The 17,672-nt window shown below is 39.2% G+C and overlaps 1 protein-coding gene across 1 annotated transcript in view; it reads left to right on the top strand.

Annotated features, from left to right (window-relative positions):
* The first annotated feature begins 397 nt into the window (after nucleotides 1–397).
* Nucleotides 398–17,672, top strand: part of LOC149841271 (uncharacterized) — a 19,407-nt gene continuing 2,132 nt past the window's right edge. Inside the window, exons 1-7 of the mRNA XM_090005228.1 lie at nucleotides 398–688; nucleotides 834–912; nucleotides 1,032–1,130; nucleotides 3,323–3,528; nucleotides 5,712–5,879; nucleotides 6,012–6,281; nucleotides 10,703–10,758. Of these exons, the coding sequence (XP_089861354.1) occupies nucleotides 398–688; nucleotides 834–912; nucleotides 1,032–1,130; nucleotides 3,323–3,528; nucleotides 5,712–5,879; nucleotides 6,012–6,281; nucleotides 10,703–10,758 (1,169 nt within the window). The remainder of the gene's footprint in view (nucleotides 689–833; nucleotides 913–1,031; nucleotides 1,131–3,322; nucleotides 3,529–5,711; nucleotides 5,880–6,011; nucleotides 6,282–10,702; nucleotides 10,759–17,672) is intronic.

The following is a 17,672-nucleotide window of genomic DNA, read 5'->3' as shown; positions in this document are numbered from 1 at the left end:
TATCACCATACCTGGACCCTATAGGGTTTGGTCCGGGTCGGGTCCAGGGTTTACCCGGCCCGTTGACACCCTACGTGTCCAAGACAGCCAAAGCCACAACTACACCAAGACCAGTTCGGCCAAGTGGGCTCGAGCCCACTGAACTCCAGTACGGCGGTCAAACATCGGTCAGCGAGGGCAACAATGGCGGGAAAAGATGCCTCGAGGCGGGCTCAGGAAAAAGGGTCCTTTTCCCTCCAAATTTACCTCTCCCGCCCTGGCGGCGAAAGCCATCTCCTCATAGGACCCAACTCTGTGCGCTGGTGCTCTAACTCCGGCCGAATCGCCGCCAGTTTCCGGCGATCTAACCGGTAAATTCCATATCCCGACCCAAGTTGGCGGTGGCGCAGGTCGATCCATGGCGCCTTGCAAGAACCTGATCGAATTCCTCTCGAGGAAGTCGCCCGAGACGCTGACCAAACCCCCGCCGGATCAGGCAGGGAAAGACGATGAAGAAGCCGGCAATTCCGGTGCTTCTGGATCGCAAGATTCTGGTGGGAAGCGCCGCAGGCCTGTTCGGAGGTGCGCTCGATCGCTGCCGTTTGATTTTGAAGCTGATGGAATCGATGGTGAGGATGAGGAAGGGGATGATGGCGGGGGAGGCGGTTCGGGTGGAAGGAGGCGAAAGAAGACGACGAGAAGGACCACGGTGAGAACTTCTAAACTGGCACGAAGTCGTCTTTTGCCTGAATTTCCGGATTGCATTTCGAGTTTCTGCCTGGTATTCGTATAATCTAAGTCTCTTTGTTGTTAGTCCTCTGCACCTATTTACCTCAGTATATTTGTAAATGCAGACTAAACGTGGAGATGTTGTGAATAATGAAAACGGCAACAAAAGTAATGAGTGCACTGCGCCCAGCCCGGATAAGAAAGGTAATTTCTATTTCCTTTTCGTTCCCTCATCCCATTTTGTCATTTGATATCAAATTAAACTGCGAACCATCTTTTTCGCGTTGGAAGATATTAAAATGTTCTCAAATTATATTCTATAGGGTCTGATTTCTTTGTAAAACTGACTGAAAAGAGAAAGCGGCGTAAAAGCCACCAGCAGGAGAAAGGAATGCAGAAGTTTAGAGAGACCGAAAGTACAGGTTCTAAAGCTCTTAGTTGAAATGTAGCTTTTTCCATATAGTTACCTTTGAATGGTATATCTTTACTTTTTTTTCTGTATTGGTTGTTCTTCACATCATTAGAGATGTCAATGACATGGGTTCAGCTTGGATATCTGACTGGTTGAAACCCATATGCTTGTGTTTGGTAACGCCCATCTGAAGTGGAGATAATGGACTAAATTAAAATTGTGGATCTGATTATATGTGAACTTGAACTCAGTGAACATAAAAGGCTAGTCGGATTAAGGGACATCCATATTTAAGTTTAAATTCGATTATGTTTTATTATCCAATTAGATCACATTTGGCAATGCCAAAGGCCAGGCCAAGTTAGACCAGGTTACGTGGTTGCATCCCGCACAAAATACATTAATCTATGTTTTTCATTGTATCTTTTTGGTCACCACAGACACAAACACAAGCTTGCATGGCACACAAACAGACACACACACACACAATATTCAAACTGTGCACTAGTAGATGCACGAACATTCCCTAACTGGAGCTTACAAGGGATAATGTAGAAAAACTGAACCAGGTATGACATAGCAATTAGTCAAAGAGTTGGTCTGATCAAGTCCATCAAGTCTGGCCAAGTCCCAAACTGGGTCCAGCTCCTCGCCCAGGATAAAATGAGCCTAAATCAATAAACCTGTAAAAGTGAACCTTGTGTGAGGTGATAACATTTATATTTAAGTATTCTGAGTCTTAATTGTTCTTTCGTGAGTTCGGCCTGATTTTTGGCCTGTGTTAATTATGTTAGGCACAAACTTTGATGTTATAAATATCACTGGTATTTTGTATTTATTGTGATAAATTCATAAAACATGAAAATCATGACAAGTGATGACTAATGTGGAGGCTTTTGTTATTATCAGCATGATGATATTGCTGGTTGGAAAGGAATGAGAGGATCTATAAAAATTAATGTTCAAGTATTTCAATGTTCACCCTGGATTCAGATTGACATCCTGGCTTATGAAATGGAAAAATGGCTTGGAGTGGAATTATTATGATAGTGATAGGATGACTCATAGATAGGATTACTAATAAAGCATAGTACATTCTATTTCTGGTGGCTCCTACTGAATAAAGTTTATTTCATTTCTTTAAAATAAAACATTATTACATTTTCATGGCAAACAGTCTAGAACATACCATGTAACTTTCCCCCCTCCATTCTTTCATGCTAAAAGGGTCTGTTACTTCCCTATAGTGCTTGACCTCAGACTATGTAACCCTTTGAACCCCCAATTAAATGGCTAGGCATTTGAGGCATTTACATGACCTTTTTACTTTATAATCAGAAGATGTTATGCTATTATACTATTCACAATTCTATGGTTATGGGTGAGATTTCCATGTTTACTTGAGTTTTGGTTTTAACAGTGATATATTTTTTTTGTCCCGGCATTAAGATTGATATTTAGGGAACCCCATGTACTATCCACACTATGTTCCTGACTTCATGGCATATTGGGTGTTAATTTTCAGCAACAATACCAGTATGTAGCGCCCCTTTCAGGAGTATTAGCCTTTCAATCCTGTTGAATTTAGAACATGTAGATATCTTTTAGGAAAATTACATGCTACAACAACTGACCCAGGAAAATGTTTATCTCAAATCATGGAAAAATCAAGTAGGTTTGCAAAGTGCAGTTATAGAAAACCTTTTCAAGGTGCTGAGATTGGTTTTCTTATTTAAACTCTTGGTTGATCATGCTGATTTGGGTTATTACACTGTTGTTGGAATATATGATTTAAATGTGAGGCATTTTTCAATAAATGCTAAGGACATCTGGAACACTATAGCGTCCCTCCTAGTTCTTTATCTGTCCGTCCGAGGAGATGCGGGAAGTAGCAATTGTTTCTTTCTTTCCATTTCAAATTGTTCTCTGGACTTTTTATCAATATGAGGTGATCGTATGGGTCTCGTTTGAGCCTGAAACCCTATGTTCGGACAGTCTTAGAGTGACTTGGACATCCTTTCTTTGTTATTTTAACCTGTGATTGGTAAGGAATGCATTCTATGCTTAAACCATAGTTGTATGCATTATATGCTTAAATCATAGTTAATATTTTTTATTTGCATTGAAAATAAATTCATTTGTCAACAAAAATATGTACAATGAAGAAAACATGGCATATTTATGTTGTTTGTACTGCTGCAGATGAAACATGTGAACAAATGGAGGAGGGCAAAAATAAGGGAGGCAAATATCTTGTAGATTTATCTAATGTGGAAAAGGGTCCTTTGGGCCATATTCAAATGCTTGAAGGCAACACTTTTGCTGCAAGCCAGAGAGATGGCCATACTAACTATAATTCACCTGTTAAAGCTATTGATCTTCGTTTGGAGGCAAAAAAGGCAGCAGAAGTAAGTGAACATTTGTTACTTCCTGTCATTGGAATGGAAAAGATGGTCATAAAGAGATCACATTACTGTTCAGTGTCATATATTGTCATAAGGATCTGGTCTGTTGATGAGATGCTCCCTTGATCTTGGAATATTTTTTTTTTAATGATATAAACAATGGTTCTACTTCATGAAAATGGAACCACATATTGACCAACAATGCTGAATTAGTGAAATCTCACTTTTGCATAGGGTCTTTGCTATTTTTACTAGTCTCAGAAGTCCTTTCTTTTCACATGAAATGTAACAAGTTTGCTTGTTTTGTGTCTTTACTTTTTTAGGTTAAGCCAGTTGTACAAGTATCATAGGTTTCTTTTTATATACGTGTAGGCTTTCTAGTTTGGTTCCTGTCATGAAAATTGAAGAATTCATATTGGTTCAGTGTGACCAGTTTCCTTTGTTTCAATGTCATGATGAACTAGCCAACCACATCAAAAACATAAAATGGTGATGTCATGCATTAATTGGTATATGACATAACTAAAGAAAGTTATTGACTAACATGATTTTACACTAATTAAATATATGAAGCATTTGACAATAATATACATCTTAAAAGTTTCCTGATATTATGTCTACAGTACATTTTGGATGCAAATAGAGGCAAAATACATCATTGAGCAAAACAGAATGTAAACACACACAATATGAAATTACTGAACAGTCCAGCAATCGATCTCCCATATCAAGTGAAACATTATAATTGAAAAAAAGGGTAATGCAGATAGAGACGATTTCACAAAGACAGTGAAGTATTTCACAACTAACTATCACTCCAATAAGTATTAAAGGCTTCCAATTCAAACAATCTGATGCAATTAAACAGGACTCTTTTTCATTGCAGAATCTCGACTATTCAAATCCTCAATTGGCATCTTTGTGGTTGTACCATTGTACATATTTTATGCAATGCCATTCAAAATGGTTTCTTCACCGTTCAAAAAACATATTGTATGCAATGAGTATCCACAAGCGTACATGGTTCTGCTCACTTCCCGATGTGCATGTAATCTTGCACGTGCTTGTCTCCTTTAAGCGGTTCTGACTAGAGGATTTATTGCTTAATTTGGGTTTACACTCATTCGTTGGGAATGCAAAATTGTGCAAGAATATGCTATTGGACTGTAGGACTATCATGCAATATGCTATTGGACTGTAGGACCATTATGCTGAAGGGAACATCCCATCTGTTGAGGAAAAGGGCAAAACACCCAAACATTCCATAAGGATGTGTTTTGCCAATGAACAGTGAATAAGACCAGAAACTAGTATAACAACAGTTTGTGCTGCAAATGCATTGAGAAATGAGTTCTTCCCACTCTTTTTACTAGTAAAATTTACTACAGCACTGTTATAGGCCAATTTTAGAAACTTTATCATTTTCTAGTCTGCAATAACCATTTTGTGCTCACTGCAGTATGTTTGTTGCATGTTTCACTAAACTAACAGTTAGTTTTTTTGCTGAACTATAATCTATGAAAATCAGTCTGGCTATTGTGTAAATATTTCAATTGAATTTTAGGGTTGTTACATATATTCTGGACATTTTAAATAAAGAAAATAATACTTTCCAAGTCTCTTTTCTCTGTAGCAAATTACACTATAAGCTATTGATAGAATATAAGCTTTTGGGGTTTTTTCCAGTTTTACTGATGAGTTTTGATCAATTTTCTTAAATAATTTGTTAATGCCCATTTATTAGTTTCCTCTTTTATGTCTCTGCAGCAATGCAACCATCTATTGCATTTGCTCACTGTAGTGACACTTCACTGTGCCTTCCTTTCTGTTGAAATTTGTGCTTTGAGTTTGAGGGGGTGGCTTTTTCAACTACTTTGTTTGCTGCTTATAATGGTATCTGCATAATCAATGATAATTAGAAAATTCCACTATACATAGTAATTGAGCACATGTTTTTTCATTTGTAAATCTCTGTATGTGTAAAAGAAATGCAAACTAAACATGCATGGGGTTCCTTTGTTCAGTGCTGTTGATTGGTCTTCCCTTCTGTTACCAATTATGCTGAAAACTACATAACTGTTCAATCAGAATGTTCTCATTGTTGTCATGGTTGCTGAATTTGTATAGCCAATTATTAATACCTAGATAAGGATTTCTTCCCACCATCACATTCATTGACTTGTTAGGAAAATGCACGCCTCTTTGCTGGAAAGCAAATACATCCATTCTTCATTTCATGCCAATCATCAAAAAGGCTGTTGGAGAGATGTCATTTGGAGAGCGGGTGTGACTCTGTCTTGCAAGAGGATGTGATCATGCCATATGCTTCACTGCATGTGCTGCAGACAAGTCAGGTATTTTTTCCTCGTTTACATATGTCAAATATTTTTTGGCTGTCTTACTGTTAATTGTCATCAGTTCATTTGTTTCAAGTTTCTGTTTAGAAAGTTTTGGCAGACATTGAAGTCTCAATTATTTTGCTTCAGGAGGATGAAGTATCAATGCCTTGGCAAGATTGGGTGTTTTTTGAGGAAAATGTGCTTAAATCTGCCAATCCTATTATAATAGAAAATACAAGTTTGACAATATTCCACGACTCCAGGCCTCTAACAGTTGATAGTCTTAATTTTTCAAGTTCACCAGAATCAACATTGTTACAACAGCTCCTCGATAGAAGAAAAGGTGGGTGGACTAGCTCTACTTCATCTCCTTTTTCGATTGAAAGGCAGAGCTCGCTGATCCAGTTTGAATCCCATGTGAGAAAAATATCCCCTCCTCTCTCAATCATATGTGAATGAGCTTGTGCGTGTGTGCACTGTAGCTTATTGTGCATGTACTTTTATTATCATTAAATCTTTCATATTTGATGGCTACAGATGCATTGAAAATATTTGACAGCTATATAAAAGAGAATTTAAGGTGATATCAGTAATTTGGCGATAATACAAAGCAAAGTTACCAGACTTGTAAGCAGAAGTGGGAAACGAAACAAGAAGCGGAAGCAAGATATTTTAAAATTTATAAGAAGCGGGAAGCGAGGAATCAATTTAAAAGTGAAATAGAAATAAAAGAGGAAGTGATATAGGATCAAATGAGAAGCAAAACGCAAATCAAAGGAGAAAAAAATTTTTATTCTTAAATTTGTGATTTCATAGTGCAAGAATTAAATTCTTCTGAAAATCTAAAAATAATGGTTGACAATTTAAGGAAAGTACATGAAAAGTGAGCGAGAAGCGTGAAAGGAAGCACATGGAGAACATAAAAAAAGTGTGAGAGAAGCATATAAAAATCATGTAGGGAAGCAGGGAAGAAACATGTGAGAAGCATAGGAAAGCGTGGGAGAATCAAGATTCCTATCAAAGCCTCAAATTAGAAAAAAGCTTAAAAAATTCGTTAAAAATATAAATAAAATTAATAAATAAAAAATGCAACATACCAACATTTCACAATTAAAAAAATCATGTTTTACATCATTACAACTTGATCCAAATTGTGATTTCCTAAAAATATCATGTTGAAGACATCTATGGGGTCAAATTGATCAGAGAAAGCTCTCAGAGAGAGAGATACCATCTTCTTCTTCTTCTTCTTTTTGACAGAGAGAGAGAGAGAGGGAGGCAATGAGAGGGAGGAGGAAGAGAGATGAGAGTGAGAGAATAGAAGGGGAGGCCCTAATTAGTCGGACCTCTCCTTTTTTGAGTCAAATAGGGGCTTTGACCCCCATTTGACTTGTAAAAAATGAGGTACATGCCTCAGGCTGAGGTGCGCCTCACCATGAGGCATGCAACACCTCATAGCTTACGAGGTGTGCGCCTTAGTAACTTTATGCTTTATATGTACGCCTCAAGGCGAGACATGCTTTTTGCGCCTTGAGGCACATTTTTAAAAACACTGATCCAAATCATTTGAAACTGTGTTGCAACAACAAGAGTGTTATATACATCGCTAGCAATCATACCTTTCATGAACGAAGAAAGCATATAAAAATAGATTGTCGCTATGTTCAAGAAGTGTACTTGAAAGTTGAAAGGAACGATAGAGTTGCCCTATATGTCTTTCAAATTTCAATCAGATTTTTTCACCAAGGCCTTGCCCTCTCCTCGTTTTATGTTTCTCCTGGGCAACCTTTTTGTTATCACACCTTAAGTTTGAGGGAGAGTGTTAATATATATATATATATATAGCTTGTAATCTAGGGTTCTTATGTATTTTTAACCTTTTATCTGTGTATTTTTATTGTTGTAATAGGTTATGTCCATTAGGGGCAGTTTTGTCCTCTTTTTATAGCTGTTCGGACTAGCCCAAAAGCTAGTTGGGCTAGTCCCACTGCTTGACTAGTCGTTGGACTAGTCCAACAGCTTGACTAGCCCAATAGCTAGTTAAGCTAGCCTCCTTCCCCTTCTTCTTGTGTGTGTGTGTCTATATATATATATATACGGAATTCTTCCTTTATTTCTTTTATGCTTTTCTTGAGCATTTTAAGTAAAATAAATTATTATTTTTTATATTGCTCTTGTGCTCATTTGAGATCTTTTGGTGTGTGCCCTTAATGGCTTATGTATTTCCTTGTGCACATTTTTTGTTTGCCTTTTGAGGCTTTGAGATTGTATTTTTCCTTGTTGTTTCATTACACATTGTTCAAGAGTGTCATTGGAAGTTTAACAATGCAATGCCAAAAGATGTCCTCTTGATTACTTTCTATTTATTTATACGAATATGAAAGATGCTATATTCATATTCATTTATGTCGATAATATCATTATTGTAGGAAATTCATAAGATCACATCCAAGAAACTAGGGTGCTTTTGGACAATAAGTTGGTGTGGATATGAAAGAGGATCAACTTACCATTGCTCGATATTACATGATCGATTAATTGGCAAAGACAGGAGCTTGGAACTGTATGGTCATGAGTCCACTAAATACTGCAGCAAAGTTGGAATGTTATAATGTCTCACCTTCACTAGACTTGACATATCTGCTACAAACCGAAGTTACCAGACTAGGAAGCAGAAGCGGGAAACATAACGAGAAGCAGAAGCGAGAAGTGAGATATTTTAAAATTTATAAGAAGTGGGAAACGATGAATCAATTTAAAAGCGAAATATGAATAAAAGAGGAAATGATATGGGATCAAATGGGAAGCAAAAAGAAATAAAAACTAAAATAAAAATGATTATTCTTAAATTTTGTGATTTCATATTGATTAAATTCTTCTCAAAATCTGGAAATGATGGTTGTCAATTTAATGAAAGTACATGAGAAGTGAGCAGGAAGTGTGAAAGGAAGCTCATGGAAAACATAAAAAGAAACATGAAAGAAGCATATATGAATCATGTAGAGAAGCAGGGAAGGAACATGTGGAAAACATAGGAGAAACATGGGGGAATCCATATTCCTATCAGGTTTCAGAAGCGAGGAGTTTTGCGCTTTTGAAGCGAGTTTTGGGGAAGCGTGCTTTCTACCTATCTATGAAGCTTCCTGTAACGCTGCTGCGAACCAATGCTACAATTTATACATGATCCTTGAAGTCATATGGAAGCAGTGAAAAGGATTTTGAGGTAACTAAAAGGGCATAGTAGATGTTGGGTTAGGTATAAAAAATTCTCTCCGATGGAAGATGTGCTTACTATGATGATGCTTTCATATGCTGATTGGTAGATGACCTTGATAACAGAGACTGATTTCATGGTACTGTTGGGACTTGGGAGGCACTTTAGAAAGAGTCGTGCAACCCAACACAAAGGTTAGAGTATAGGCCCCTGGTAGGTGTTATATTCGAGATAACATGCAATAGACTTCTTCTAAATGAGGTCAATGAGAAAATTCTCAGGTCAGGGTTGTGCTTTGATAACCATAGTGTGACTAAAATCTTCTTGACTTTAATTCATTGTGCAAAACAAAGCATTAAGATAGATTAGCATTACATAAGACTATAGATTGAATATGAGCAGTGAAGGCAACATTTGCCAATTGGAGAATCAAGTTGTTGATTTCTTTATTAAGGGGCTGACCACAATAAGATTTTGGTAACTGAAAAGTCGTCTGTGCTTAAAGACCACTGCACAATTTGAGGGAGCTATTAGGAGACATATTAGAAGCATGAGTTGCAAGTTTCACATCTTTGATGTCATTTCTATAAATTTTTATTTTAATATTTGTTGTATGTCACTTATTCATGACAATTATGTACTTTTTACATTTTGTTAATATAAAAGTGATTTAGAAGGCACGAGTCATACCTGGGAATTGTGCACTTTCAGCCCATGTTATCTTTCACTTTCAACATCTTATATCTTTGTTATTTTACAAAAGAAAAACATTTTTTTCATAATCAAGAATTACTGGTGTTTTAATATATGTATGTATGCATGTATATAATTATGTGCATACCTTTACATGCACATGTATATGTTCACACTTTGATGGAATTTTTGTTCTTGTCAAAGTCTAGGCAAAACCCATGGTTAGTATCTTGCTGATGTTCTTACATGGAACCGCATATATAGTGACTATGCACAGCTGCTCACCCCAAAATGGTATTTTAATATGTGTATGTTTATCTATGCATGTATATATTTATGTGCATACACATTTGCACATACATGTATATGTTCCAGAGTTGCCAGTCGAGGAAGTGGGAAGCCAGACACTTCTAAATTTTAGGAAGCAGGAAGCGCGAGTCGACTTAAAAGTAAATTGGGAATAGTCTCGAAAGCGAAAAGGAAAGTGAACTAGAAGCGATCTAGGAAGCAAGCTGGACGCAACCTAGGATTCGAGTGGGAAGCGAATAGGAATCTAGTTTTCCCGTTATTGGGCAAAAAAAAAATTGTTAAAGGCTCCAAGCCCCCCAAAAAAGAAAATTCACATCCTGATATTGGGAAGCGAGCCAGAAGCGAAATTGGAAGCACACTTCTCATTTAAAAGGGTTGCTTCCCTGCACATTTCGGAAGCAATGTGTTTTGTGCTTCCGAAATGCATTTTGGGGAAGTGCACTTCCCCGAGTGCTATAGTGTTTCCGGTAACCCTGATATGTTCACACTTTGATGATTTTTTTTTTGTTCTTGTCAAAGTTTAGGTATAATCCATGGTTAGTATCTTGCTGATGTTCTTACTTGGAACTGCATATGTAGTGACCATGTACAACTGTTCACCCCAAAATGTGTCTATTGGCAGGATCAAGCCTCTGGCACCACAGAGAATCAACTATCTGGAGAACTACATGTGAAAAGGTTGGAAAAGTTTCTATTTTATCTTTTTTTTTTGTCTTGCATGGCTGTTGCTTCAAATGACTCACCTATGATTCTTCACATGTTTGGTTCTTGTCAAATGTTGGAGAGACATGCATGAATTTGTGATATTCTGCTGGTTTGTTCAGAAATTTTAAAATATCACGTGCCATTTGTGTCTCTCAGTCCATATGTCACGCCATGACTCATGATGCCTGCCTCTGTGTGTGTGTGTGCACACACGCTTGCTACTTCTCATAAGTCTTAACTCATATCATAAGTAGAGCTGTTATCAGTTGTCCAGTCAGTCCACAAATTTCATCCTCATTCCTCTAAATATACAATCAGCCTGAAAATGTAAAACAAATCCTATCTTCTATTTTTCTGATACAACCACACTTGAACAATAATCTGTTAATTCTCTGTGGTTACATGCTTGATGAAATTTCAATAACTTACATAGTATACAGGAAAAAAAACCTGCATTATTTTTTTCCAAAAAATAGAAATTGAAGACTTTCTTTAATTGTATGAAAGGTTTAACACTGCATGCCATTTACTCTTTTTTCTCACTTATTAACTGATTAATAGAAAATAAAAGGATATAGGGAAAGATAAATTTTTTCGAGAACTGAAAAGGTCATATTTGAGATGATGTATGTTAGGTGGGCGATCTTAAAGAGAACTTCAGAGGGTGTAAGACACTGATTATGGAACATAAAGAGATCAGTCAAACAGTGAACCTGAAGTTGTTGCAACAAGGGGACAATTCAATGGGTTAGATGAATAACCCTTATAAGACAACAGACAACAGTGAAACCAAACACTGATGTTTGCTATAGAGATTAGGTACTCAAACAAACAGCATTAGGATAGTCTCATGGTGAGCTTCATGTATTATGGTAGAGGTCTGGAGTAGTGGAAAGGATAGAATCATGAACAAGTATATTAGGGAAGTTTGGGACAATATTGGTGAATGGCAAAAAGTAAAGAATGTTACTTAAATTGGTTTGGCATACAATAGAGAAGCTTGAAACTAAAACAGATACAAATGGGGTAGGTGCTACGAGTTAAAGGAACTAAGAAAAGGGAAAACTGATACAGACTTTGGAGGAGCGAGTGGAGATGGCATAAAATAATGTGAACTGTGGTATGCACAAGCAAAGAGACTGGTGACATTGGATATGCACAAGCAACCACATACATGGTACAGGGCCTGATCATATTGATAGTTAAGTACTAGTGGGTGTTTCCATTTCTTGATTTCACTGTTGTTTCTGCTGGATGTATTTTGCCTTTTTTAAGGGTTGAAATCCCAAAATTTTTAGCTAGTGTCTCCTTTGGACATGTTTTCCATTATTTAAAGATTGTTGAATTGAAGAGTTTTTGCTGAAGTTAACTCCTTTGCTATTTGCGTTTATTTAATAATGCTATTCATATGTGACTTTCTCCTTTGTTATGAAGGAATATCAATGAAGTGTCAAACTTTCAGATAATTGTAGGTGTCTGTAGTAGGTGTTCTAATTCATTATTTGCTCAATGGAAGTTGGACACAATTTTGATTAAGCTCAAGAGTTTTTGTATGTCCATTAACTACAGAGACTACTGACACTGTCTTGGTTTGCTTTTTCAGTTTTCTTCTGTCTATTGCCTTCAGATTCTATCATGATGAGCTTTATTCTTTAGAAATCAAAATTTGGATTTGCACCTATCTTAGTTAATTGAGTCCTTATCAAGAGGACTTACTATATCCAAGTCATTTAATGTGAAATCTTCCCATTTAAAAATCCATGTCAACAAATCTGAAATGACTCAAGGAAGATTGTAACACTCGTGATTTAAAAAAAAAAAAGTTTTGGATCCGACCGAAACCAACCCGACCCCCCCCCCGACTCCCATCCCTCTCTTTGCTCGACCCCAGACCCCCTCCTCACGTCTGCACAACCCCCGACCCTCCTGATTTATCGCTGGAGCTTCGTCGGAGGCGGTGCTCTCTCTCTCTCTCGACTTCTTGTCTCCCTCCACGACCTTCGTTCACCGGAGCCCTTTTGTCGAGAACAACCGATCCCCCCTCCCCGGGTACATCTTTTTCTTCTTCTCTTTCGCCTTCCTTTGTTAAATCAAGGCATACGAGGGGCGCCACCCCTCCTGCCTCCTCCTCCGTCTCTCTCTATTAAATCGGGGCAGAGGTGGGGAGCCGCCCCTCCTGCCTCCCTTCTCACCCATCTCCCTGGTAACCCAGCAGAGGGGGGGGGGGGGGGCGCCGCCCCTCCTGTTGCCCCCTCTTTCCCGTCTCTCTGATTAACGTCGACAAGAGGGAGCCGACCCTCCTTCCCTCTCTCCATCTCCCTGTAGACCGAGGTAGAGGAGGGGCAACACCTCTCCTGGCCTCCTCTTCTTCCCTATGTTAGCAGGTAGGGGCGCCGCCTCTCCTGCCCTCCTCTCTTCCTTTTTTTCTATCGACAAACTAGGGTTTTATTGGTGGGTCTGGATTTGCTGGGAGGGAGGGTCCCTCCCTCCCTCCCCCCCCCCCCCCCCCCCCTTGCTCTTTTTCTCTTGCCAATGAGGTGGGGTGATTGAAGTTGCAGCCCACCCCCCCTGCTATTTCTCTCTCATCGGTTGTCGGCAGGAGGGTGCCGCCCTCCTGCCCCTCTCTCTCTCTCTTGTTTGTTGCTGGCAGGAGGGGGGGGCACCCTCCTGCCCCTCTCCCTCTCGCTTCTGTGGTCGGCAGGAGGGAGACTCCCTCCCGCCCCCTCTTTCTCTCATCTTTGTTGTCGGTAGGAGGGCGACCCTCCTGCCCCTAATCTTTCTCTCTCTTGGTGGTGGCAGCACCACCTGGTGCTGTCGCCTTGCCAGAAGCATCGACACCACGTAGGTGTCGTTGCTCCCCTTTCATCCCTCCCCCACCGTGTTCTGCCAAACAGAGGGAGCTGCCCCCTCTCCCTTCTCTGTGCATTTTCCAGTAGGTCGGAAGTGGCAGGCACCCCTTGTCGCGCCTCTCAGCCGTGCTGAGCCTTGATAGAGCCAGTCTTAGTCGCACTCCCTGTTGCACCCTCAGTCGAGTTGTGCCTCAACAGGCCTGTCCCCTGTCGCACTGCGGGGCATTGCTTGCGGGTCAAGCCTGTCGCCCCTTGCTGTCGCAACATGGGGGCCATGCCAGGTTGGTCTCGGCCTGACCGCCGAGCCCACCCACCCTCTCTGTCGGTCGGGTCTATCGCCCCTTGCTGTCACAACATGGGGGGCAGGCCAGGCTGGGCTCAACCTAACCACCGAGCACACCCCCTCTCCTTTGTTTCACCTCTTGCCAGGCACCGAGCTTGGCTTGGCTGTGAACTGCCCAGCAGTGGGCCAACCATGCTGGGTAAGCCCGACCGAGCCTAGCCTTTTGCTGATCGGGCACTGCCGAGTTGAGCCTAGCTCGGTTCACCCTTGGCCTGAGCCCGACTCAGTCTTCTTGAATCGAGCTCGGCTCAGCCAAGGGGCAGCATGGGCTGCCCCTCACTTGGCTCAGCCAAGCTGAGTTTGACAAAGGTCAAACTCAGCTTGATCCATTTTTTTGTGTTACTGTGTCCGGCTCGATCCGATCGGCTTGAACTGGGTTCGGGTTCGACCTCTACGGCACGAGCATCACTTATTCTATTGAATTAAAACTTGTGTTATCGTTCTTTCACAACACAATAAAAGTACTTTTAGCGCACCACATTGGCACAACAACCAAGTCACATTTCTCAAGGCATAAGCCTTTAAAGACCTACGCTTGGAATCGTCAACGAGTTCGACTATCTCCGAGGTAGGGGAAAGTTGCATACAAGGACAAATGAATGGCAAAACACTTCTAGCATATATATATATATATATATGCTTTTAACTCAAGGACTTAGTTTTGCGTATTCTTGTCCATTTAAAATTTGTTATTTACTTTGCCACTATGCTTTTGTGTGCACAGGCTATTGCTTACGCCATTTATTTAGCCGATGTACAATTTCGTACACCGTGGATCGCTTACGCAGTTTATTTAGCTTGATGTGTGGTTTCACATATCTAGTCTTGCTTTATGTCATTTACTTTGCTATTGCGCTGTTACATACAGAGGCTACTGCTTACGCCATTTATTTAGCCAATATACAATTTCGTACATTTTGCATCGCTTACGCAGTTTATTTAGCTCGATATGTGGTTTCACACATCGAGTCTTGCTTTATGTTATTTACTTGCCGTCGTGTTGTTACGTACACATGCTATTGCGTACGTAATTTATTTGGCTGATGTACACTTTCGTACATCGTGCATTGCTTACACAATTTATTTGGCCGATTTATGGTTATGGACATCATGCACTACTTACACAATTTATTTAGCCAATGTACGGTTGCGTACATCGTGCATCGCTTACGCAGTTTATTTAGCTCGATGTGTGATTTTGCACATCGAGTTATGCTTTATGTCATTTACATTGCCGCCGCACTGTAATGTGCAGATGCTTATGTTTTGATATATGTGTATTGTATATATACATGTACATATAACTTTATAAGGTACACAGTTTTGCGTGCTGCTGTTTGCTTTGCCTTACGCTTGCAATTAAAGACACAAATTTGCGTATACTTGCCAAGTCTTTGAAGAAAAGGGGATTTCACATGCGAAATCTCAAAGCTCGTAATATTTGTTGTTTCGAAAAGCAAAAACGAATATTTAGCGTTTACGTAATCGCAACCAAATTTTTCTCTCAACCCTGCATAATGAAAGGGGTTTATATTGTGTAGCCTTAAGTGGTACGTACGATCTTTTGTTTTGATATCTGAATGACTCACATATCCTTGGTCTAGAGCATAGGACTTTGAGATTTTAAAAGAATGCTAGGGTTTCTTTTTGAGAAACCGATACTCCTCTTATCATAACTGTACTATCAGACATGCAGGGCATGTTAGTACTACGATGATTGTATGAGAGGTTTATGGCAATCTCGTAGCGTGAAAATGCACAATGATAAAAAAGAAATCACATAAATAGTGATAAAAGAAACATTGAAATTTCTAAAAAATGTTGGGAGTTTCTTTCTGAAAAACTGATACCCCTATCATCGTAACTGTACTATCAGACATGCATGGCATGTTAGTACTACGCTGATTGTATGAGAGGTTATGGTAACTTCGTAGCGTGCAAATGCATAATGATAAAAAGAAAATCACATAAATGGTGATTATTGCTTTCACAGGTAAGATGCTCGATTTGGTTTGAAAGACCAAATCATGTAAAATGGGTCGTCAGTTAAAATAGAATCTGATATACCCATTCGTCTCTTTGGTTCCGTCAAGGGAGAGGATGGGATGATACAAAAACTCCGATGGATAGGTTGTTAACAACTACGTTCTTCGAGTAGCAAATGACTTGGTGTCCCCGGTCATCAGAGTTAGGGGACGAGACTATAAAAAATTATCCTAGGTGGTAGATACCATGCAAAAGTTGGATGTATCCCTTGCCACGAATGCTTCTGTAGAATTCTCTTTCGGTCACTGGTCGTCTCCTTAGGAATGAACTCAGATAGTTGTTCGGGGTATCAAAATACATAGCATAATAAATCATCAAGCAGTCTTATTTGTTTCTACGTTCTCACCTGTGCGTACCCTCAAGACAGTTAATATCTAAACAAGATTATCATGCTCATTTTACTTATTCTGAACTACACATCACGAAAGGAACAACACATATGCTAGTTTTGTTCTCAATTTTGTTATCTATGCACCTACCAGATTTTCATCAATCCGACCCATTTTGTGGGTACTAGTGATGATTAGGTCGGAACGTCTGGTGATGACACAATGACGAGATGATACTAAGATGAGACTCTTTCCCTTATATTTTGCTCTTGAGGATAGTTTTTTTGTAATTTGGCATAAGTTTTTTTTGAAATTTTACTTTTCGTATAAACTTTAAAACGCCAAGTATATGATAGCAAAGAAGGAAGCTAAAAAAGTTGTTCGAAACGCGAGGGTTAAGGTATATAAGGAGGTTTATGACAAGTTGGATACCAAAGAAGGCGAGAAGGATATTTATAGGCTTGCAAAGATGAGAGATAGCAAATCGAAGGATTTGGGTATGGTTAGATGTATCAAAGATGAAACGCAAAGGGTTTTAGTCAAAGATGAGGAGATTAAGGAGAGATGGAAAGATTATTTTGATAAGCTATTTAATGATAGTCATGCTCAAGATCTTGGAGACTTCTCCATTCCTTTTCATGAGATAAATCGTGACTTCATGCGCAAGATTCAAAAGAAAGAAATTGCAGAGGCTTTGAAGAAAATGAAATCAAGAAGGGCAGTTGGCCCAGATGGTATACCTATCGAGGCTTGGAAATGCTTGGGAGATAAAGGTTTAGAATGGTTGACAAATCTTTTTAACTTGATTTGGCGAACAAATAAGATGCCTAATGAGTGGAGGAAGAGTACTTTGGTGCCTTTATATAAGAATAAGGGTGATATACAAGATTGCACAAACTATCGTGGTATAAAACTCATGAGTCATACTATGAAACTTTGGGAGAGGGTGATTGAGTCTAGGTTGAGGAAGGTTGTCATGGTATCGGAGAATCAATTTGGTTTTATGCCTGGAAGATCAACTATGGAAGCTATACATCTTCTTAGACAACTTATTGAAAGATATAGAGAGAGGAACAAAGATTTGCATATGGTTTTTATTGATTTAGAGAAGGCATACGATAGAGTACCTAGGGACGTTCTCTGGTGGACTATGATGAAGAAAGGTGTTTCTCTCAAGTACATTAGTATAATTAAAGATATGTATGAAGGAGTAGTAACCAATGTCCGCACTTGTGGAGGGGTGACAACCAATTTTCCGATAACGGTTGGGTTACATCAAGGATCTGCTTTAAGCCCGTTCCTATTTGCGATAGTGATGGA

This window comes from Nuphar pumila, chromosome 4 (genome assembly GCF_984573655.1).
Source record: "Nuphar pumila chromosome 4, dmNupPumi1.hap1.1, whole genome shotgun sequence".
In the NCBI taxonomy this organism is placed as follows: Eukaryota; Viridiplantae; Streptophyta; class Magnoliopsida; order Nymphaeales; family Nymphaeaceae; genus Nuphar; species Nuphar pumila.
The sequence above is the reverse complement of the archived record's forward strand: the minus strand, read 5'-3'. Positions and strand labels throughout refer to the sequence as shown.